The 23,246-nt window shown below is 40.5% G+C and overlaps 3 protein-coding genes across 5 annotated transcripts; 1 reads left to right on the plus strand and 2 right to left on the minus strand.

The window, feature by feature from the left end:
• Positions 1–446: 446 nt before the first annotated feature.
• Positions 447–8,853, minus strand: l2hgdh (L-2-hydroxyglutarate dehydrogenase). The gene is made up of 10 exons (XM_084569280.1): positions 8,621–8,853; positions 6,746–6,861; positions 5,727–5,878; positions 3,241–3,372; positions 2,993–3,155; positions 2,870–2,904; positions 2,619–2,786; positions 2,372–2,529; positions 2,142–2,273; positions 447–2,065 (listed from the first exon to the last, which is right to left on the minus strand). The coding sequence occupies exons 1-10, from the start codon at positions 8,710–8,712 to the stop codon at positions 1,870–1,872; spliced, it is 1,344 nt and encodes a 447-aa protein (XP_084425406.1). The 5' UTR covers positions 8,713–8,853; the 3' UTR covers positions 447–1,869.
• Positions 8,854–8,970: 117 nt separating this feature from the next.
• Positions 8,971–13,485, plus strand: dmac2l (distal membrane arm assembly component 2 like). 3 transcript variants are annotated; one of them, XR_014699667.1, is made up of 6 exons: positions 8,971–9,015; positions 9,129–9,232; positions 10,300–10,508; positions 11,370–11,541; positions 11,629–12,031; positions 12,158–13,485. XR_014699667.1 is itself a non-coding variant. In XM_084569556.1 (5 exons), exons 2-5 carry the CDS (start codon positions 9,138–9,140, stop codon positions 11,741–11,743), a joined length of 591 nt encoding a protein of 196 aa, XP_084425682.1. In that variant the 5' UTR covers positions 8,971–9,015; positions 9,129–9,137; the 3' UTR covers positions 11,744–13,485. The 3 variants fall into 3 exon arrangements, 2 of the variants coding, with proteins under 2 accessions (XP_084425682.1, XP_084425683.1); XM_084569556.1 differs by having other exon boundaries at positions 11,629–13,485; XM_084569557.1 differs by lacking the exon at positions 8,971–9,015 and having other exon boundaries at positions 9,074–9,170; positions 11,629–13,485.
• cdkl1 (cyclin dependent kinase like 1 (CDC2 related kinase)) lies at positions 13,485–22,201 on the minus strand. Its single transcript, XM_084569555.1, has 9 exons — positions 21,358–22,201; positions 19,399–19,520; positions 17,502–17,574; positions 16,469–16,559; positions 15,370–15,570; positions 14,850–14,932; positions 14,698–14,754; positions 14,417–14,581; positions 13,485–13,612 (listed from the first exon to the last, which is right to left on the minus strand). Exons 1-9 carry the CDS (start codon positions 21,523–21,525, stop codon positions 13,511–13,513), a joined length of 1,062 nt encoding a protein of 353 aa, XP_084425681.1. The 5' UTR covers positions 21,526–22,201; the 3' UTR covers positions 13,485–13,510.
• Positions 22,202–23,246: the final 1,045 nt, after the last annotated feature.

Genomic DNA, 23,246 nt, shown 5'->3' on the forward strand with positions numbered 1-23,246 from the left:
CGTGCGCCGCGCGTCCTGTCAGCCACGCACGCTGCGTAATTGCACATTTTATTGGATAAAAATAAATAAATAAACAAATAATAACAACAACAACGCTAAAACGCAAAATTAATCACAGATTTCACACCAGTAAACATTAATAGTAAAACACTTAAAATAAAATTAACCTTTATTTGTTTACTTTTCTGTTTACATAATTAAATTCACAAAAAAAACACATTTACGCAAAGAAAAATCTATAATCGTTACGAATAATTATACAATTAATAACTCCATTTATAATTAACATTATATTTAGACGTATTTATGTGCTTTTACTTATACTCTTCATGTATGTTGCTGTGATTCTGCCCTCTTGTGGACAAACTCAATAAATACTCATGAATTGTTAAGGGTGCACCCAGCTTTATTGACCAAGCACTATATGTATACACTCACCTGTGAAAACAAATGCATTCTAATGTAAAAGTACTGCATGGTATTCAACATTTCCATCCTGGAGGCTGCAGTTATTAACACTATTGAATTATATTGCGTTGTAAAGACACATGTTCCTACTATGTAGACATTTTAGTCAATGTTTAATCAATCTAGTTCACCAGCATCACAAACTACAGCCTCTAAACTGATCATATTGTTGAATTAATGTTCCTGACTGAACATTATAACCTCCAAAAAGCTATGCAGGACTCTTAAATGTATCTTGTATTGTACCTAATGAACTGGTAAAATGAGTGTGCAGCATATGCAGACATACGAGGATTTTGTTTTCAGCATTTAACCCATCCATTTGCACACACAGTAAGCAGCGAGCACACTTGGAGCAGTTCAGAGGTTAGGTGCCTCGCTCAAGGAAACACCAGCCCAGCCAGTGATCTAGAGGGGATTTGAACCCCTCTTGATGTAAGTGTCGCAAAAAAAAACTGCCAAAAAGCTGTAGTGTATAAAAAACAATCTTAAATACATCACATTTTCCTTGGATATGTAAGGCCATGTTCATTCCTGTCTGAAATATATATATATATATGGCACAAACCACAAACACTTGTGGATCAACTTTTTAAAAATAGATATTTATGGAAAAAATAATTAACAAACATCTGTCAATGAAATGGGTGAAATTCTAGTAAAATTACATGAAATCAGCGCCTCACGAAACAACACAAGTGTTGCCTTATTAAAAAAAACAAAAAAAAAAACTATTTAGTCTTGATATAATTTAAGAATCGTTTTAAAATGAATGATAAACTCGTCTATCTTTGTAAACTGTGCATTTTGTACCAATAACTGTGCTATTAGATGAAGAGCTTCATTACCCACTGATAACCAAGATTAAAAACCAACTCCTGATCATTAAGTATTTCTTTTTCTACTGCATTAAAATTGATTTGTCGAGAAATACTGCCTAAATGCAGTTTTGTGGGACTGAAACTCTTATTACACATGCAACCGTATATACAATATTCAAACAACAAACAGCTCTCTTAAGAGTCCAAGCTGATGAAGCTCATCCAGAAATAAAAACATAATAAAATCAGTACCAGAATGAAACTTTTGAAAATCTCTCATTTAACATGTTAAAAGTTCACATTCAGTATAATGTGTTCAACATTGTGGATTTCAGACTGATGATTTTCTCTATGAGTAACTCATGACATTCTTTATTCTTAGAGATGTAGTGTGTAAAAATGTTAAAATAGCACCACTTCAGTAAAAATGTAGTCAAATATGCTTCACTTTCATTAAATTAAGGCTTGACCTGTGATAAAAAGTCTCTGATGACAGTGATGCTGAGGTAGACGAAGCTTGTAGAGTCACTGTGACCTCAAGCCGGCTTCTTTCTTTGGTTTCCGTTGTCGAGACGTTTCTCTAAAGTGTGAAGCGGCTCTCCACTTCATCTGCGATCATTTCACCGATGGCGAGGGAGGAGGTGGCCGCCGGCGAGGGAGCGTTCCGCACGTGGAGAACCCGACTGCCCACGTCTCCGACGCCGCCGTCAAACACAAAGTCGTCCACGAGGTTTCCGTCTCGGTCGAGGGCCTGAGCTCGAACTCCCGCAGGACCCCTGGAGTACACAAGTGATGTTACAGAAAACTACTGGATCCTGACACTGAACATTTCACAGTGCATTATTTCTGTACCTCAGCACGTCACTCAGGGAGAGTTCAGGGATGTACTTCTGCAGATTCTTAACCTGTGCACCAATGAAAACCCCTCTATACATTTCTCCAATCCCATATGTTACGTTCCTCATTATCAGCTTCTGAAGGCCTCTGCAGCAACACAAGAGGAAATATTCAGCATGACACATCACGCGACAATCACACAACTCTAATCGTCCCGATCTGCCGAAACAAAGTCCATATTCTACCTGAAGGAGAGTGCGTCTGCCAAGTCTCGAGCATTGAAGTCATACACTTTATAACCCTCCCTTTTGAAGGCGAGGACGGCGTTGGGGCCGAGCCAAACACCTCCATCCATCCTCGGTGTGAAGTGGACTCCGAGGAAGGGGAAACGAGGGTCGGGAACCTGTTGAATATTTTTAAATAAGCCGACTTATAACATCCGACACACTGATATACAGATACACAGAACAGAGAGATCTTGCTCAGACTCACTGGGTAAATATTTCCTTTGACCAGATAGTGTTTCTCAGGCTTCAGGACCAAATAATCTCCTCTGAACGGGACGATCCGCGGCTCTGGACTGCATCCAGATATCTGAGACAGACGGTCCGAGTACAGGCCGCCACAGGTCAGCACGTAACGACATTGCACCTCTCTACCCTGTTAAAACGATAACACGCAGTAATCAATAACAGCTGAACACAATCTGAACATCGTGGTGCTTTCATTTGTACATGTCCTACCTTTTTATCTCTGATGGCGATTGGGTATTTCATTCCTGCCAAAGTTGTAAATGTAGACACAGACTTAGTGGAAGTAACGGTTGATTTGTTTTTAATCAAGACACATTTGAACTTGTTTGTTACCTTCACTGCTCCCAGCTGGGCTCTCCTTCACCATGGAAATGTCATTGACTTCAGATTCAGTTACCACCGCGCCGCCTGCCTCCTCAAAGTCTGTGCCGTACCTCAGAGCCACCATCCTCCAGTCCACGATGCCAGTGTAGGGCGAATCCAAGGCCATTATCCCCTGGAAGGACGACACGCCGCTATTAGCCTACACTGAAAAGGGTTTATTTTGTCCAAATAAAAAATTAAAAGGAAAAGATTTTTACCCTGCAGTACGGCTCTCGCTCTCTGATGCCCTTAGCATCAACAATGGTGAGGTCGCGCACATTGTTCTTCATGCCGCGCTCGTACAGAGCTTTTAGTCTGGGAATCTCCTCCTGCTCCACAGCGACAATAAGCTGCCAGTGAAGAAATAAATCAATCAATACAAAGACACAAATATAAGTAGTAGTAAAAACGCTAATTAAATACCTGATTTGTCAGGTGTGTACAACATTTATAACACCTTTCCACGACTGATTGGCTGCTAGTATTGTATCATATTGTGATAATATTGTATCATGATAATGATGTGTTCTGCTAACGTTGTTTTGTGATGATGTTGTAACGTGATAATATCTTCTCGTGATACATCATTATATTGTGATATATGTTGATACATTATTATATTGTGACATGTGATATATACATGTCATAATAGTGATATTGTTGTAACGTGATAATATCTTAGCGTGATAATAGCGTGATAACATCGCATTGTGACTATCGATTCTAGGGCTGAAACGATTCGTCGAGTTACTCGATTAACTCGATTACAAAAAAATGCTCGAGGCAAAAACTCTGCCTCGAAGCCTCGTTAAATTCCTATGACGCGCACTATACGCGCAGGGATCTGAGTTTTCCACACGGACCGTTGTTTTGGAAGCACGGAAGCATTTATGCGAGGCACACCACTACGTCTGGTTTTTGAGCTCGTTTCTGTCCCTTTTTTTATTAAATACCGGTCCATTTTGTGTTTTACGCTAGCGGAGCTTTCGTCGCCTGCCTGCAAACGTGCGCTGCGGTCAAGTTTTGTAAACAATGCCACATGGCCGCTTTCATTCGCGCTTTCCGTGATTCAGCTGCGTGAAATGTATTATAACTTATGAATGTAATGATCACAAACTTTAGACATTTTCTGCCGTTTATGGGCATCTTTACTCTCCGCCATCGTGCCAAATAAATTCAAAATATATCACGCGCTACTGGTGTGCCTCGCATAAATGCTTCCGTGCTTCCAAAACAACGGTCCGTGTGGAAAACTCAGATCCCTGCGCGTATAGTGCGCGTCATAGGAATTTAACGAGGCTTCGAGGCAGAGTTTTTGCCTCGAGCATTTTTTTGTAATCGAGTTAATCGAGTAACTCGACGAATCGTTTCAGCCCTAGAATCGATAGCTGCAGCCCTAAGTGATAATGTTGTAACGTCAAAATATTTCATTGTGATAATTTCCTGTTGTGATAATTTCCTGTCTCGATAACATCCTGACGTGACAACATCGTATTGTGAGAATGTTCTATCGTGATAATAATGTATCGTGATAACGTCGTATTGTGATAATATTGTGTCTTGATAACATCTTATCATGATAATGTTGAAACGTTGAATGTTGAATCTTATCGTGATAACACTGTGTCGTGATAATGTTATAACGTCATAATATTTTATCGCGATAATATCCTGTCATGATAAGATCATATTGTGATAACGCAACGTGATAATATCTTATCGTGAAAATAATGCATTGTGATAATGTTGTAACGTGATAATATCGTGTCTTGATAACATCTTATCGTGATAATGTTGTAACGTGAAAATATCTTATCGTGATAACATTGTGTCGTGATAATGTTGTAATGTCACAATATTTTATTGTGATAATATCGTGTCTCAATAACATGGTATCGCGATAATATCGTATCACGATCGTGGTAACATTGTGTCGTGATAATGTTGTAATGTCATAATATTTTAATGTGATAATATCGTGTCTCGATAACATGATATTGTGATAACATCGTATCACGATAATATCGTATCGCGACATCGTACCGTGATAACATCGTACCATACTATATTGTATTTGGATGATACTGTATCATGATAATACCGTATCGTGATAATATCGTGTCTTGATAATGTTGTGTTGTAATAACATTGTGTGGTGAAAATATTGCACAGTAACAATTCTGTATTGTGAGAACATTGTATCCTGATAATATTGTATTGTGCCTGTACTGTATTGTTGGGGCCTCTGGTGATTCCCACTCCTACTCAGTATCAAACATTAATACTACTTCTCTTTTGGTACCAACAGAAACTGATGAATACAAAAACAGGTATCATGCTCGTAATCGTAGTATTAACCTGTTATTAAACACAATTTTGACATTTTTTTGTTTATTTTATTTAGGCAACAGTCTCATACTGCTGCCACCGAACATTTGAAAACTTCTGCTTTAGTTTACTGTCTCGATATGTTAAACGGAATTTTTTTACTTTGGTAGTGATATGTAGGGAGACTCCTCAGACCAAGCCCTCAGTCACTTATTTGTCATTTCAACAACCAGATACGACATACGACTTTTATCACAGCAGCAAAGCAGTAATGTCTGTTGTCATCCCACGTCATCTGACCACCCGGAGTGAATCATCTGAAAGTAAGCTCACTGTATCATGCCTATTATTATCTGGTTAAGATATTAAAGCTGACCTTTCCACATCTCTTGTAAGGCAGTCCTTTCTTCTCGCAGTACTCGTAGGCTAAAGTGGCTCCACGCACACACAGTCGGGCCTTCAGCGAGCCCGGCGTGTAGTAGATCCCACTGTGAATGACTCCACTGTTGTGCCCACTCTGATGTGCAGCTGGTGAGACGGAGACATTGGAGAACAACAAGAAGAAAGCGACGAACGCCTTATTAACACACTTAGAGATTAATCAGAAACAAAAAGAGACAGTTTTCTAGTTTCTAGAGTTTTCTCACTTGTAAAGGAGAAGTTTTGACGGAAACATTATTCATTTCATTAGATGAGACGACTGATATGACTCCTGTGTCTGTAAACATGAAGCAATCAGGAGACTGATATGAGATTAGCTTTGACTGGAAACCACAGGAGTGACACAATGACCCGTGCTTTGTGCAGAGCAGGTTTTATTTCATAATCAGTCGTCTCTGTCCTCTGCAGAGGCTGAAGTAGGGAGATGTTAAAGTGCTCCAGCCTCTGTGCAGATATGTGTGTGGATTTGTTTTTATTTTATAGTTTTGGCTCTGTGCTCCTGCAGATTGCATTTAAAATAAAACAGCTACTACATTTACGTGGAAATACATTTCTCCAACTCGACTGAAATAATTCTGACGAGTTTTCAACTGTTTACACGGACGGGAAATAAACATCAATATGACTAGAACTAGAAGAAAAGAGGAAGAAGAACTATGATACACCCTTACACCCTGTTCCTGTCCCTGCTGGAAACCGTCATGTCATCTGATGTTTAACCTATGTGGGGCAAACTGTTCGCATCAAGCATTTACATGTTTCTTAAGTGTTAATATTTTTAAACCGAGTCGATTACCACAGGTTAACACCACCATCTAAGTGTGATAGAGACTTCCTTCAGATCGGGTCAGTCTGTTTTAATTGAGGTGATTACCCTGAGTCATTTTCTATTCTGACTATTAGCAGATAATAAGAAACGCAGAACACACTAATAACTTTCAGAACTCAACCCACCGAGCTCTTTTTCTTTCTCCAGCAGGATGAAGCTGAGCGATGGGTGTCGCAGAATGAGTTCTCTGGCTGTGGCCAAGCCCACGATGCCACCTCCAACGATGGCCACATCGTATGTGCTGAAAAAAACAAACAAATAATCAACTGGGATTAGCGGGTTGCGAAAGGCAAAGAGCAGAGCAGAACATTTAGGCCAGAGGTTCAACGTCTAAGTGTGCACGCGTTTATGAGAAATAGACCTTTGGAACTGATCATTAGGGGACCCTGTGACACAGATGTTGTGGTGAACTGGCTATTTTTTAACTAAAAAGAGGATGTACAGCTCTGTTACTCCAACAAGCAAATCAGTTTATAGAGTGTAGACTAAAAAGTAGTGGGTGTGCTCTGTGTGTAAGCTCCAGTCTGTACAATCTGCTCTCAGTTCACCGCAGGATTTCTCATAAAGAAGCATCTTCAAAGAGCAGGAAGAACACAGTGTTCAAGGCTGGGAGGACGTTTACATCTTGTACCTTCACTAGCGCACAGGACATAGGACATTGGCAACACTCTACATATTGTTTTGTTTAGTCGAATGTGAAGCGTACAAAGTGTTATATTGCTCCATAAGAAAACAGATAATTAAAATTCATAACTGGTGGAACAAATGAATCCAGTTGGAGGTTGGGTGCACCATAAACTAGGTGGATCGCAATTTGCTAAAAGTTACCAGTGTTCAGAGGACAAACTGTGCTGCAGGGTTTTAGTTCCTTAGTTAATTAGAACCAGACTGACACGACTTGAGTTTGCATGTTCTCCCTGTGTCTGCGTGGGTTCTCTCCAGGTACTCCGGCTTCCTCCCACCTTCCAAAGACATGCTGGTTAGTTTTATTGGTGATTCTAAATTGACCGTAGGTGTGAGTGTGAATGGTTGTTTGTCTCTCTGTGTTGGACCTGTGATAGACTGGAGACCTGTCCAGGGTGTACCCCGCTTCTCAGATGGGATAGGCTCCGGCCCCCCGCCCGTGACCCTTCACAGGACAAGCAGTTACAAAAGATGAACGAATGAATGGTTAAACCTAAAGAGATTTTAAATGTGTGTGATAAACTAAAGGATTATCTTATCTTAACTAAAGTATGTTTCATCTGAGTGGATTTTTCGGTGAATCCCGGTATTGACTCCTATCCTAACATCACCCATCCCTAAGAGATAAGGTTGAAATAAGGAGTTCAGGTTCCTATCTGAAACATCTGTAGGTGGGCGTCACTTGAAACTGTTAGACACATTAATAACCACAAACTCCATTCACACCTTGAATTTGGAATTTCTGTCCATTAATGGCTCTTTAGAGTACCGCTCACAATTAACAAATTCCTCTAATTACAGACCGTCATCATGTGACTTTCAGTTGGCACCGGTTGCCTTTGTTTAAGCTTTGTTTTTATGGATACACCATTTTAAAAGAGGGCTTTAAATGCCCCCAGGGTGTCGTTCACTAACATGAAACACATGCAGCAGAGACACGAGCTCCAAAAGGCACAGATAAAATTTAAGACTGTCTGACACAGAGAAAGAAGACATGTGGCTTTCTGCAGGTAAGTCTGACAAGACACTATCTGCAAATACACGTGTAAAGGCGTGTTAGTACTCTGCAGGTTGTGTAAACCAGGTTACACAAAGAGCAGGAATGTTATGCAGCCTGGAAACTCGTGTCCTTGGTGAAACCTGTAATTAAAAGGTAGGCATTCAAATATAGGCACAAGGTTCTTGTTTTAACTCATCTGTCAGTAAGTTAAACTATCACACAAGCACCCACTTCCTTGTCATGAGTAAATATACACTACAGGGGCACACCGGTAGAGGTAGCATGCTTTCTTCTTCTTCTTCTTCTTTGTAAATACCTGTGCAGCTGCCTGGTTGTTATGTCCTTTAGCAGTTTCGGCTGCGCTGCTAGCACCGGCCTAAAAGACGCACAACTCAGTATCCGTATCATGGTGACAAGGTTTAAAAACAGCTAAAAGTCGTTTCTTTTACTCTGCAAGTGGCGGCCGGACTCTTCCTGAGCTCCGTGTCCTGTATTTCCTGCTCTCTTTGCAGCTTTTCGCTGCTAGCTCCCCATTCTACTACCTACCCACCGCCGCCGCTCTGCGTGACCACGCCCCCTCCAACGGCAACGTTTGCGTGACCCCCCGACACAGCCAATGGGAGGGCACGTTTCTTAAAGACGTCGCAAGGTCAAAGGTCACAGTCATGTCCGCCTCTCGTATGTAAACAGTCTGATCTGTTTGGAGGACAGGTGAGAAGCTGTTAATCTGTAGCTCGTCTGTCGCTTTTTTTTTTGGTAAGAATTCAAAACCAGACTGAGAGCTGATGTTTTGTTGTTCTTTTTTTTTTTGTTCTTATTTGCAGCTCAGAGATATGAGGCTGTTGTCGCAGGCGGTGCAGTATGCGGTGCGTCAGAGAGAGAGCAGCCGCAGACACTTCTGGGGGTGGCTAAATGCAGTTTTTAACACGTGAGACAGCATTAATCAGTCAGTTTTAGTCTAAACTTTAATAATACTAGCTTGTGATAGCTACCACCTACAGGGCATACACTCGGAATGTTATGAAACGGTTGAAATGTTTAATATCCAAAAAAAAACCAAGCTAAAACAAAAGCAACTGGACTTGTCTTTGTTTTAGCTTAGTGGGGAGTTGTGGTTTTTGATCTGGAACATCTGTGGGTGATGCACACCTGAAACTGACTAGGATCGGTTAACAACCAGATACTCACCTGCAATTAGAAGAAGTTGTTCACATTAACCTGGCCCTCTTTTCGCACAATTAGTGGTTCTCCAACGACCCATTAATGCCCAGAAACCCAAAACTCAAGGCCTGGATGTAGAGATGTTAAGATTGTGAATGGGTTTTATGTTGGGGGGGATAAAACAACCCATTCATAAACACGTCCACTTGCTCCAATTGCAGGTGAGCTCTTACATACAGTATATGATGATAAACGGACTTTATGTCTGCGTTTTATTTGTGAATAATGCCATGCACTAATCCAGAGAACAGTATTGAATTTCATTTGTATCTCTGTCAAGTTAAAAGATGAAATAACTTGAGGATTTACCCCAAAATATGAATGATTCTGCAGATTTCTGGGGAGGATTTGACAAGCACAGAGCAGAGTTATTATATAGTATTTCATTCTGCTGTAACACAGCAATGTGTGCCGCCTTTATGACCAGAAAATTACAATAATGAGGTTAAATTACAAAAACATTATGACAATTTATTCATAGGATATGCTTCATGTTGAGTTTTTGTGATCTATAGAGTCCACAAGTCGGACTCTATAGATCACTATAGTCCAAAAATCTATAGTATTCAAGTCCAATTTCTAAAGTAGGAACCGACAAAAGTGACGTTTCTTTTAATAAATCACCACATAAACAAACTGTGGATGATAAGCTGAGGTTAAAACAACTAATGGTAGTAATCTAGTTGGAAGATTGCCATTTGGACCCAGCTAATGCAACACACTTCATGACATCAACGTTTGCTGCCCTTTGACCCTTTGTCGATCTTCTCTCAGGGTGGACCACGAAAGGATCAAAGCGGTCGGTCCAGACCGAGCTGCATCGGAGTGGCTGCTGAGGTGCGGTGCCAAAGTGAGGTTCCAGGGTTTCGATCGCTGGCAGCACGACTACAACGGGCTGCCAACTGGGCCCCTGGGCAGACACAAGATCCAGGCGATCGACGCCACCGAGTCCTGCATCATGTACAAAGGCTTTGACCACCTGGGTCAGTGTTACAGTGTGGAAGACGTGACGTTGTCGAGGCTCGTCCCAGACTCATTAGTGTGTTCCCCAGAGTTTTCACAGAGGTCCGCTTTCAGGCAGATTAAAACTCTGAGGCAGAAAACACATAGCTGGAAAATATCCTGATTCCTTAACTGATCAGAGAAATAAAGTAAAGTTTAGTCTGCAGGTGGAAAATCTGAATTATCTAGGCAGACTCATATTGTCTAGTTACATTTTTGTTGGACATTTTCAGCCTCGGATGCTGATTAATGATTGAGCTCGGTGCACAGTCATGTCTGGCTAAGCACAAGTTAAAATGTCTACTGTTAGCTCAGCTTGACTTGATGGTCTTCGGTCATTAAAAGCCAGCATTATTTATTTATTGGTGGAGCTTAATGAAAAGTCAGGAGATCAGTAAAGTCGTAACGTTTCGTCCTCCGTGGGCGATCAGAGTTGCCTCCACATCCAGAAGATGTCAACACGTCTCGCTCCTGTTGTATTGACAGCGCGGTCAAATCAAAGATTAACGCCATGTTCAGAAAGTATAAATTTTACATCAGACACGCTGGGCCGAGCTCGACCTCGACTGTTGACCTGAAAGCGATTCCCCCGTGTTAACAAGAAAGGAAAGGCGAGGGTGAAAGTGTATCTCTCTCAGCCTGATTATCCAAGTGACGCAAGTAGCCGGGATGTTTTACACCGAGCGGGCACGAATACACACGGTCTCTGACCTTGTTGGCAGCTGAAACCAAAGTACACGCACATTTATTTATTTATTTTGGTGTAAAGTCCCTCTTTGCTTTTTTTTTTTTTCTGTGTGTGTGTGTGTGTCTATGTTCTGATTCCATGTTTGCTTTTCCAGACGGTTTGAAACATGTGGAGGAAATCAAGTTCAACAAGTGCATCTACATTGAGGACGTCTGTCTGGAGAGGCTGAGCTCAATAGAGAACCTGCAGGAGAGCTTGTACATGATGGAGGTGGTGTCCTGCGGAAATGTGACCGACAGGGGCGTCATCGCTCTTCACAAACTCAGGTCGGCCTCATAAAAAATAAATCAAAAGTATGTTTTAATGTAAGTTATTGACGAACCAGTCAGTAATTATGTTTGACTTCCTCTTAGGAACCTGGAGTATCTGTTTCTCAGTGATCTCCCAGGAGTCAAAGACAAGGAGACGACAGTTGACAGACTGAAGACGGCGCTTCCTCGTCTGGACGTAGTGCTGGACCTGGACTGAAGCTACTTCCTGTTCGAATTGTAAAATGTACAGATTTTCGAGAAGGCCAGACTGGACAGGAAGTTCTTCGACTGTCCAGGACGCTTCATCTCATAGTTTGGTTTATTTAAAGTGACGTTGTATCAAGTGTTGCCTTCAGAAAAATATAGAAATATAGAAACAAGACTTTTTATTTGAGCCTTGTTTTAGGGGTTGACCCCATCCACAGCAGTTCTTAGGTCTACTTTTGGTAACAGGCCGACTATGGACATACGCCGATCAGCCACAACATTAAAACCAAATGGTGAAGTGAGTATCATTGATGTTCTTCTGGGAAACCTGGGTCCTGGCACGACCTTATGGAAACAGCTCAGACCAGGCCACCTACTTCCGTTGCCCCATGGTCCATTTCTGATACTCATGTGTTCATTTTAGGTGCTTTTGTCAGTGGACAGAGGTCACCATGGACACCGTGGACTGGTCTGCAGCCCCATACAAAAACAAACTGCGATACAGCTTTCTATCAGAGCCGGTATGAACCTTTTCCTGCAGTTTGAGCTACAGTAGCTCACCCGTCGGATCTGATCACACGGGCTGGCCTTTGCTCCTTCTGCGCATCAGTAAGTCTCGGCCGTCCATGACCCTGTCTCCAGTGCCCCTCTTTTGATAGATACTGACCACTGCAGACCAGGAACACCCCACAGGAGCTGCAGTTTTAGTCTAGATGTCACAATTTGGTCCTTGTCAGTCACATTTTTTGTGTGTCTAACATCAACTTTGAAGATAAAATGTTCACTTGCCACCTAATACATCCCACCCACTGAAAGGAGCCGCGGTAACCACGATAATCAGCGTTATTTACTTGCACCTTGTCATAATGTTATGGCTGATTAAGAGAAACTCTCCATATTTCTGTTTGTATATAAATGTGACGCTGTGAGGAGCTGATCCCAGACTCTTGTTTTCTTCTCTGGTTTTGCTCCAGGTTTAAAGAAACAGTCCAAAACAAAGACAAAGGTTGAAGCACGTCCTTGACGTCCTGTAGTTTATTAAAGGTTACTCCATACGTGTGAACACAGAGAAAGCGATTTGTGAAAACATCGAGGGCTTTCACAGTCGTTTACATCTTTTATTTTATTTTTGTTTTCTCAGATCAGTTTGGCATTTTTATTTATTTTTCTTCATATTTTTCTTGTCATAAAGTATCCGAGGACAGAAAGATGGCCGAAAACATCCTTAGCACCAAAGTTCCAGAGATAATGACACTACTGCTACTGATAACTGCTGGGTACGGTGGGTTAAAGGAACGTCTACAGCTGGGATCACTCCTCACGTCAATAAATATCGCCTCCAGAGATGCTCGTTAAAGGTTGCGTTCTACTTTATAACTTAATAAATGAGCATTAATCTCGCTAGGGAAAAAACATGTCACTCTAACAGAGTCCATCGTTTAATATAGATATATATATATATATATATATATATAAAAAAATACATTTGGCAAACCGGGCAAGGCAGTACATCGTTGTTTTACCTTCAGTCTACTCAGTGACTACAAGTGGAGCTGCAGCAGGTCGCTCCTCGTCTAAAATAAAAAGTAGGCAACATACATGGACCGACGCGTCCGAGTCGGGAATAGTGCATAGACTGACATCGAAATCAAGAGACACCCGACACCTCGTGATGAACGTCTTAAGAGAGGGGTTTCCAGGATCTGCTTCATTTCCTGAGCTCTTCGGAAATCAGTAAAAAAAACAAAACAAAACAAAAAAAAAGGCTCGGAGCAGGTTAGATGTTCGGCAGGTGGTAGTTGAACTTGCGTAGGTTGTTGTAGTATTTCTTATTGTCCAGAGCTGGAAAGATGCTGCTGCTCGTCAGCTGTGGCAAATACTGGAGAGTGAAGAAATAAATGAGTGAAAGTTTCAGGGACAGATTTGAGACTGTTTGATTTCTAGTCCCTCTGCTTGAGAAGATTTTTAGCAGGTTATTTAAAAATGATCACTTTGCACTGAATTACACGGCCTTATTGAGGGCGTTTTCCCCTCAAATACTCTGTTTGTGACACTGATTGGAACATTTCTGAACAGATGGACTCTAATGTGGCTTTGAAATTAACTTGTAATCCTTGACTTACCCTGGACTTACTTTTGCACCTCACAGATATGTAATATTGGCTCATTTTCTCAAATAAATAAATGCTAATTTGTTTAAGTTGATTCTCTTTGTCTAATTTCAGGTAATTTTTATGCTGAAATGCTGTATGAGGTATCATTTCCTTTTAAATCTTCCACCTCTGTATGATTTCAACAATCTGGATCGTGCGTGAAAGTAAACTGGTTTATGTTTTAGCTGCAAGTATGTGAAGGACGTACTCATTTAATCTACGACAACACATATGTGTCACAAAACAGCCTTTAGGAAACAGGAAATAAGAAAATCCTACAGTATAAACTTGCTTTTTCTGTTTTAACAGCCTGAAATGTTAATTTAGGTCGTATTTTATCTGCTCGTTTGAGTTTAGTTCAATTAGACTTAATTAAAATACATAAAATCCAATTTATTTAGATTTCTATCAGGTGATTTCTCCTATTTCTGGTGTCCTGCAGATTTAAAGATGAGCCTTGAATGCGTGAATCGATATCTCCAAACCTACGCTACACCCAGGCAGCCTGCAGAATGTCTCCCTTTGCTTACCCCGGGGGGGACGTGCCTGCGAGGTAACCGCGTCCTCTTGTTTCCGGAGCGGTCCTGCTCTCGAGAGGAAGTGCTCTCGCCCTTTTCTCTGAGGCTGTCGAAGTACGGGTGCTGGAGGAGCTGCTCGCAGGTCAGCCGGTCGGACGGGTCCATCCTCAGACAACCCTGCACCAGACGCAGGAGGAGAGCAGATACAGATATGTTAAAAATGACAGGTTTCAAATAATAAAAATCGTTTTTCCTCTTTGGTTTCAAATGCAGTAAAACATGCACATCTTTACCTTCATGAGGCTCAGAGCCTGATGTGAGAGGTTCGGATATTTCTGCTCCAAAGGTTCCTGCAAGAACCAAATACAGTTTCTGAATACAGCTAATGTTGATCAAAAAGCATCTAGGTGTTGAGATGTAGCTCTATGGAGGACGTTTGTCTCACCATCTCTTGCGGCTCTGGGATGGAAACTCCACAGAAGAACTGGTTGTTGCTGAAGACCTGCTGGTGTCGAGGGATCAGATCTCCTGCAGGAGGGAAAAATTCATAATTACAAATTTTTTAACAGTAACCAGCAACTTGGTTTCTTGTTTTTATTCATGAAAACACTTAAGCATCCATCACATTCACCACTAATATCCCAATAATCCTAATAAATACATTTTAAATTAATTTATGCATCTGCAAAAAGTTGCTACAGGATGTTTGTTTTGACCAAGAAGACAGTGTTGATTGCTAGTTTAGATATTTGGGGCTGTCTTTAGCTTTTATTTTGCACTATTTATATGTAAACAGAGTATAAATCTATTTATTTTATGATAGAAAGCCAAGATTATGTTTACAGAACATTTGGAGGGCGTTTAATGTCAGCGAAGAACCGTATAATCCTATTTATTCTTTTGTTTTCTAACACATTTTACGTCAGAGCTTTCAGTAAAATAATACATTTATGGCTGAATCTTACCGAGAGTCTTTCTGATCAGGTACAGCTGGTCCATGTCGGACTTCCCGGGCCACAGAGGAATCCCCGACAGCAGCTCGGCGAACACGCAGCCGATCGCCCAGACGTCCACCGGCGGCCCGTACTGAGTGTCTCCCACCAGCAGCTCGGGGGCCCGGTACCAGCGGGTCGCCACGTAGTCTGTGTAGTAGTCACATGGACCAGCTGATGGAGCGCAAAACAGACAAATGCAGGGACTCAGTTAAATAGAGATCAGTTGAGCTGGTTTAGTGTAATAAAACCATGAACTGTTTTTATATCTAGTGATATCAAATATTCTGTTTCTTCTATTTTATTCAGATGCGAGGAGGGGACACGGACGGTCGACAAGGAGCATAAGACAAGAATCTTGTCCAAGACCATCATGAAGGGCACGGTTGAAGGTGGAGGAAAAATAAAAGGCAAGATAACGAAACTACCTGCTACAGATTGGAGGCAGAAATCTACATCTCCAAGCAAAAACACACATCAGGAGTCTCCAGCCGATGAGGAATCATCAAGAGAACTATTCACTGGGGAGGGAAACAGCGTCCTCCAGCTACAGGTGAGTTTTTAATGATCACCACCCACAGATGTTCATATTTAAACCCCAACTTCTCAGGTTATATTTGAATAATCCTTCAACTTTCCACTAAATCAGTTTAACTTTCCACTGGAAACAAATGAACCAGGTTTGGGGCAAAAGAAATATGTTTATCTTCTGCAATAGTTTTGACTCTTTTTTGAGGAAATCATTATTTTTTTTAATGCTGCTGTGAAATCTATTTGGTATTTCCCTCACAGAGGAAGCTATTATATGACTTTAATTACGCTATTTATTATTTTTAAAGCACATCTAGGAGCCCACAGAGTGTTTAGAAATGACACTGTAAGTTTGTCTGCATATGAACAAGCTAATTTTGGGGGTTTTATATTAGTTTAATTCTGCTGTAAACATTTGGTTAATAAATGTAGATGCTGGACATTAATCTCAGCTCTCTGAATGTAAAGTCGTCACTGACCACTAAGTGGCAGCGTCACTGATCTCACAGCCGCCCGATAAACTTCCTGAGAACAAACTTACTGAGAATCCTGGCAAAGCCGAAGTCGCACAGTTTGATGACTTGGTGTTTAGTGATGAGAATGTTCTCCGGTTTGACGTCTCTGTGAATACACTGCGGGGACGGAAGAAGACGAAATCAGTGTTAAGTCGAGAGTATGGCGTAAAAACAGAGAGGCGTTTAAAGGCACACTGTAAAACGAGGGCCCTTGTGGCGTTTGTTGTGTCTAGGTGATACATTAACTGCTGCTCAGCCAAGAGGAAGGAATTCTTGTTAAAAGAAAAAAAAAAAAGAAGAGGGAGTCATAAAGTGGAAGGCTTGGTGGGAGCTGGAGGAGGGAGGAGAGCAGAGAGGAATTCAAAAACAAGCTGAGGGGAAGCTCTGACGAGTGAAGTATGAAAACAACAAGAAGACGAAGAAGAAGGAGGAGAAGGAGGAGAAGAAGAAGACGAAGAAGAAGAGGAAGAAGAAGACGAAGAAGCGAAAGAAGAAGAGGAAGAGGAAGAAGACGAAGAAGAAGACCAAGAAGATTTTTTTTGATTTTTACAACCACCGTTTATTCAAGATGTTTGACACATTTTTTCACAAACTGAGATATTTCTTATTCTAAGAAGAAGACAAAGAAGAAGAGGAAGAAGACGAAGAGGAAGACAAAGAAGAGGAAGAAGACGAAGAAGAGGAAGACAAAGAAGAAGAGGAAGAAGACGAAGAAAAAGAAGAAGAGGAAGAAGACGAAGAGGAAGAAGACGAAGAAGAGGAAGACAAAGAGGAAGAGGAAGAAGACGAAGAAGAAGAAGAAGGCGGAGAAGAAGACGAGGAAGAAGACAAAGAAGAGGAAGAAGACGAAGAAGAAGACGAGGAAGAGGAAGAAGAAGAGGAAGAAGCAGAGGAAGAAGACGAAGAAGACGAAGGAGGAGGAGGAGAAGAAGAAGACAAAGAAGAAGAGGAAGAAGAAGAGGAAGAAGACGAAGAAGAAGAAGACGACGAAGAAGAAGAAGACGACGAAGAAGAAGAAGACGAAGAAGACGAAGAAGACGAAGAAGAGCAGCCACTTACGTTTTGTTTGTGACAGAAGTTGACGGCCTGCAGCGTCTGCCACGTTATACTCTTCACCAGATGCTCTGGGACTCTGAGAAACGAGAAACAGAAAACAAACAATATTTGAATGTTAAGCTTTTGATATACACCAATCAGCCATAACATTATGACCACCAGCCTAACACTGCGTCCGTCCCAGAGCTGACCCGTCGAGGTTTGGACTCCACTTGATCTCTGGAGGTGTGCTGTGGTGTCTCAGCCTTTAAATATGGAAGTCGACACCTTAAACTTCTTGTGTTCCTCAAACTATTCTTGAAGATTTTTTATTTTTGTGGCAGGGAGTTTAAATTATGAAATTATGAGATAAGTTTGTGGAGGAAAGAGGCGGAACAACCAGCACACACTGCTCCACTGTGGAGATAAATTAGTTTATATTCTGGTTATTTGGGACAATTAACATATCAGACATACTATTATAGTAAATGTAATACAGATAGATGTACAGATAACTTTGTTCTTGTGTCGTTTTGTGTCATCTCTGCGTTTTTCAGACGTGTTTTCACTCGGCTGGCTGTAAGACGACGGTGCTGCCGTTTCCACCGTGAGCCCCGGCGTTCAACACTGAGCCTTTGTTGGTTCAGGGGCCGCCGCCGTCAGCGATCAGCGTTGCTGGGGAAATGGCTAATTTGAGCCTTGTGACCGGCAATTAATAACAGTCCCCGCCTCTTTTCTCCACTTTGTTTTCTCTTCTTTTGAACCCTCTGCGGCTGGAGGGTGGGTGCTGGAAGGGGGGGAAACCGGGCCGTCAAAACACTCCCTTCTATAAAATGTGGCTCCCCGCCAGCAAAGCATTCTGGGAGAGCATCACTGTAAGCATACCGTGGAGAGCTGGTCGGCCTCCTGGGAGACGGGGGACGGACGAAGCTCAGTGTGCGCTGTGCAATATGTAAGATGGAGAAATAACAGGAGGCAGAAACCTGTGAGTGGATGTATAATAGAAGATACTGAGCTTCTCTTTAACTGTATTCATGATAATAATAATTAAATAAAGCCTCTTTTGTTCTCATACAGCTGTGTGTGGCAATTAGAGGAAACTCAGAATGAAAACAACCATTTTTGTCATTTGTTTTTTCTTTTCTTTACTCACTGGGAATTAGTTTTATGACTTTCTTGTTAAGTACGATGACTTTTTAGCTCAAAATAGCTGAAATTTAATGTTCTTTGTCATTATTTGGACTTTTTTTTATCAAATCAAGTCAGAATTTGATGTTTTTGATGTTATTCGTGACTTGCTGAGCAAATACTGACAATGTATGACTTTTCATCTCATTATTTTGACTTGATAAGCTCATTTATTATGTTATTTCATAATTTTCTGCATTTCACATCATAATTATCGCATTATATTAGATAATTTTAAGGCATTAAGCCATTTTGGATGTGTGATTGTTGAATTTGGACCTTTCGTCTCATTATTTTGACTTATTATGCTAATACTGGATGTAATATGTCATAACATCTACAAACTATCTCACTATTCTCATGTTTCATCCAATTATTTTACCATTAAGCCACATTTTGCATGTGCTGTTGTCGAATTCTGATCATTTGTCTCATGATTGTGACTTGATAAGATAGATATATCGCATCTGATGCTGTGTGTTGACAGTCGGATGGCCTCTAATTCAGGTGAGTATCAGGTATGAACCAGCTACAGATGTTTCAAATAAAACCCTAAACTCCCAACTAGTGAATTAAAACAGGTTTTTGACTGCAAACATAATTAACTCCCTTTAAATCACAACTGTTTATCATTTATACGACAGTAAAGTCTGAGTTATGTTGCGTAACTTATGGACAAAGTTGGAACAAGTGTCTGCATCTTTGTTTTTGTCTCACGTGGAGACGCACCCACCCTCTGGGATGTCGGTCCAGCTCGTTGAGGACGGTGTGGTCGCAGTACTCGAACACCAGGTGAAGCTTCCGTTTCCGTCTGAACACCTCGATCAGGTTCACCAGGTTGGCGTGCTTCAGTTGCTGCGTCGGGACACGAACGGAGACAAACGTTAGACGAGGCGGCGCGGGCGTGACCGCACCGGAGGAGTGCATCATCCGCGGTTTGTTCTTAACAGAAGGTAATAAACATGCTGTTGCCCCTGACAACGTGTCCTATTTACGAGCTCCGGCTGTCCGGCGGGATGCTAAACCCACCCACCCACAGCATGACTAATTAAACCACCAACAATTGCACCAGTTCATCCATGATGATAATTATGCAACGTTAAAAACAACAGACTGAGGCGGGTCCTGGCTTTTATCTACGAAAAACTGGACCAGGAAATCACAAGAGATGATGTTATGTGAGGTTTCTACAAGCTGTATCGTTTCTCATTTCCCTTTCTTAACATTTTTTTTAAGACTTTTTACATAAAAAGAAAACCGGAGTCAGCCTCAACACTGCAGGGCTTCTCCTATAAACCTTCTCTGAGCGCCGCTGTTTTGAATGTGAAATGTGTTTCCCCTCTGTCTGCAGGGTTAATAGCACGGTGCCCCTGCAGCTGGCTGCACAAAGGCCGGAGGAACACTTTATATTAGACGGCATAGAAAACAAGATTTATGTCCTGAACATACTAATAAAAGTTAGGAAGTAGGAGCAGAAGCTTTTAAATGTTAAGACATGGTTAAATGGTTCTTTACTTGTTGATATTTCACACGTTTATTTGCATGAACTTGAGCCAAATTCAGACTTTTTGACGTACAATTGCATTATTAAGATTTTCTATTGACTAATATAAGTCAATCCTTGACTGCTCTTGTTGTCATTTTGACTAAAAAAGATCATTTCTAAACAAAATCTGATCATTTTACTTATTATTTATTTAAGGAACCTGAGCCAAATATGACACCAATATTCTCGTACTTTGTGATTTAATAAGATAACCTTTGATCCATTATATTGTTATTTGAACTAACTTTTTCTTTATAATCCTAAATGTGACAAACTATCTGATAAATGTGAGGATCTATTTCACATTTTGTCTTTTAAATCGCAGAATTTGTTGTTTATCAGCCAAATATTATACATGTATAACTCTCACGTACTGTATCATAATTTTGACTTTTAATCTCAGAAATTCAACTTTATAACTATTGTCCTCATAGTTTTAACTTAATAAGCCAACTGTGATGTTTTATAGTTAATTTAATAATGTAATAATTCATGCACTTGACTTTTTATTTTATAATTTCTACTTTTTCGGTCACAATTTGATGAGATGTTTCATCATTTGGACTTAACAACAAAAATATAAGCACTTTATAACACTTTGGATGATACTACCTCATAATTATGACTTGACAATAACCACATTTTTGACCTATATTATGTTTTTGACTTTTATTTTTCTAACTCCTGCTCTATAAACTGAAATGTAACTTATTCGGTGTTTTTATTTCATAACTACACCTTAACATTTTACCTTTTAATCATTAATTTAATTTAATTTAATTCATGAGCCATAATATTGTACGTATGCATCATAATTCTGATCGACCACATCATACTTTTAACTGTGTCTTCTTTAAAAGCTTGAATTTGACAAACCATCTAATAGTTTTTACTTTTAGCTCACAATATCAACTTCATGAAACCAGTTGTTCTCATAATTTTGACTTAAACAGCCACACTGACTCTTAAAAGGCAGAAATGGATGCATCATATCAGAATTCTGATGTATGAGATTATAACTTTTATGTTTTAGCTTTAAATTTTGAACCAACAAGAGAAAATGACATACTATTTGCATAAATATGAGTAAATATAATAGAGGAATCGATGATATTAACAACTTGTTCCAGGTTGTTGTGTCGTTACCTTGAGCATTCGGATCTCCCTCAGTGCAATCTTTTTGATGATGGGATCGTCCTCGGTCTCCACAAACTTCTTGATGGCGACGATCTGTCCCGTGTCTCTGTTTCTGCACTTGAAGACGACGCCGTACGAGCCCTCTCCGATCTTCCCAATCTTCTCGTACTTCTCCATCCTCAAGGGGAGGACACCAGCACTCGTCCAAAGGTAGACAGACAAATAAAATTTACAGGCAGCGTTCAGGGAAGCAGGACGATCTCTGCAGCCTGAAAACGAACAAGACACAGGAGGAGGTCTCAGCAGGGAGGCTAATTTCACCACCTGCTGCTTTTATGAACGCAAAAAAACATTCTTTCATAAAACATGGAAGGTTCATATTTGATGTTAGTCAGGTGAGGATATCAGAAACATCACTTAATTACCACCGACATCAAAATACAATGAAAATCAGGGGATACTCATGGGAAAGAAAAATATCATGCACTTGATATATTATTTTAACACAAACAGCAGCAGGCCTGTAGGCTCAGATTGTGCTCTGTGTGGATCAAAATGTCCAGATAACCTCTTAAACTGCCTCCAAAAGATAGATTAAATGGCGTACAGGGAACATTACACCTGTCTCCCAACACTTAAGATTGCGTAACGAAAACATTTGCAATGCAAAGCATATTAGCACATTTCCCTGAGGGGACACACAGAGAGAAAACAAATAACACACAGAGGGGAAACAAGACAGGGGAATAAAATCAAAGTGCTGCACAACGAGACTGGAAAATATTACACAAATGCTTTAAAGGGGAGTTAATAGATTATATTGCATGTTTGTATCTGATAATCTGAGTTTACATATGATGGAAAACCACCTAAAAAACACAAGTCTGAGCAAAGTTGCCTCATGAAACAAGTTTCTGGGAGAATGTTTCAGTAAAACCACAACCTGTTTGCTATTAAGTTAAATGTTTGAACTTACCGTTTTGTAAAAAAAAATAAAATAAACGTTCCTCAGACGGAGACTGAGGGTCAGAAAGGAGGACCTTGTTCTTCTTCTTCGTCGTCCTCCAAACACCGACCTCTGAGGTGGACGATCACAGCTCAACTGTCCCTGCAGCTCCAACCAGCTCCTGCTTTAAGGCGTCAAGTCGGATATAGTGAAGCCTCACGTCCGTCTGGGCTTTTCAGAATAAAACAACAACAAAAAGAAACGTATTTCTTGCAGGATTTTCTGATATTTCCATACATTACAGGTAATAAAAGTGACACTTGTTGTGTTATTAAATATTAGATCAAATATATTATCAAGAACCTACATTTAACTATGCAACACTAAGATTTTATCCTGTGAATTATCGTGCAAAATAAGTGTTTTCCAGCATGGTTGTAATAATGACACTAGTGCCACAATTATGGCTAATAAAGGAAGAATTACTTGTGTTTAAAGCAACTTAATAAACAACCTTTGTTTAATTTAGACTCCCTGAATACAAATCAGTAATAAAATCTCTCCACACCATCAAAAATACTATAATCATGAGAGCACAAATGCTCTGAAATTAATTTAATCCTTTATACTTCTTTTAAGACTTAAAAACGATTCCCAAATTAGCTTCTTGCAATCATGCTGAAGTGTTTTATATTGAAATAAAACGATTGAAATGCACAATAAATAATAAGAGAAATAATAAAAACAACCTTTCATTTCTTTGTTTTTGTCAATCAGCCAAATAGCAAGATTTTATTTTGAAGGTCAACTCAGCTGACTTCCTGCTCCGTCCACAGACGCTCTCACCGAGCAGCTTCACACATTTCTGCCTTTTCCGCTGCGGTCCCCATAGAAACAGCTGACTCCACCTCCACAATAAAAAGGGAAAGCAGGACTCCTGTAGGTTTTCACA

The sequence above is a fragment of the Chelon labrosus genome (genome assembly GCF_963514085.1).
Source record: "Chelon labrosus genome assembly, chromosome: 20".
Classification (NCBI taxonomy): Eukaryota; Metazoa; Chordata; class Actinopteri; order Mugiliformes; family Mugilidae; genus Chelon; species Chelon labrosus.

Coding starts and splice junctions, on each gene's coding strand:
- l2hgdh (XM_084569280.1), bottom strand. CDS start 8,712: ATGATACGGATACTGAGTTGTGCGTCTTTTAGGCCGGTGCTAGCAGCG. Junction 6,862..8,620: donor ACAACCAGGCAGCTGCACAG/GTATTTACAAAG, acceptor TGTTTTTTTCAG/CACATACGATGTGGCCATCG. Junction 2,905..2,992: donor CCCAGCTGGGAGCAGTGAAG/GTAACAAACAAG, acceptor CAACTTTGGCAG/GAATGAAATACCCAATCGCC.
- cdkl1 (XM_084569555.1), bottom strand. CDS start 21,525: ATGGAGAAGTACGAGAAGATTGGGAAGATCGGAGAGGGCTCGTACGGC. Junction 14,933..15,369: donor CCTGATCAGAAAGACTCTCG/GTAAGATTCAGC, acceptor TCCCTCCTGCAG/GAGATCTGATCCCTCGACAC. Junction 13,613..14,416: donor GCAGGCACGTCCCCCCCGGG/GTAAGCAAAGGG, acceptor TTCACTCTCCAG/TATTTGCCACAGCTGACGAG.
- dmac2l (XM_084569556.1), top strand. CDS start 9,138: ATGAGGCTGTTGTCGCAGGCGGTGCAGTATGCGGTGCGTCAGAGAGAG. Junction 9,233..10,299: donor CTAAATGCAGTTTTTAACAC/GTGAGACAGCAT, acceptor ATCTTCTCTCAG/GGTGGACCACGAAAGGATCA. Junction 10,509..11,369: donor CAAAGGCTTTGACCACCTGG/GTCAGTGTTACA, acceptor TTGCTTTTCCAG/ACGGTTTGAAACATGTGGAG.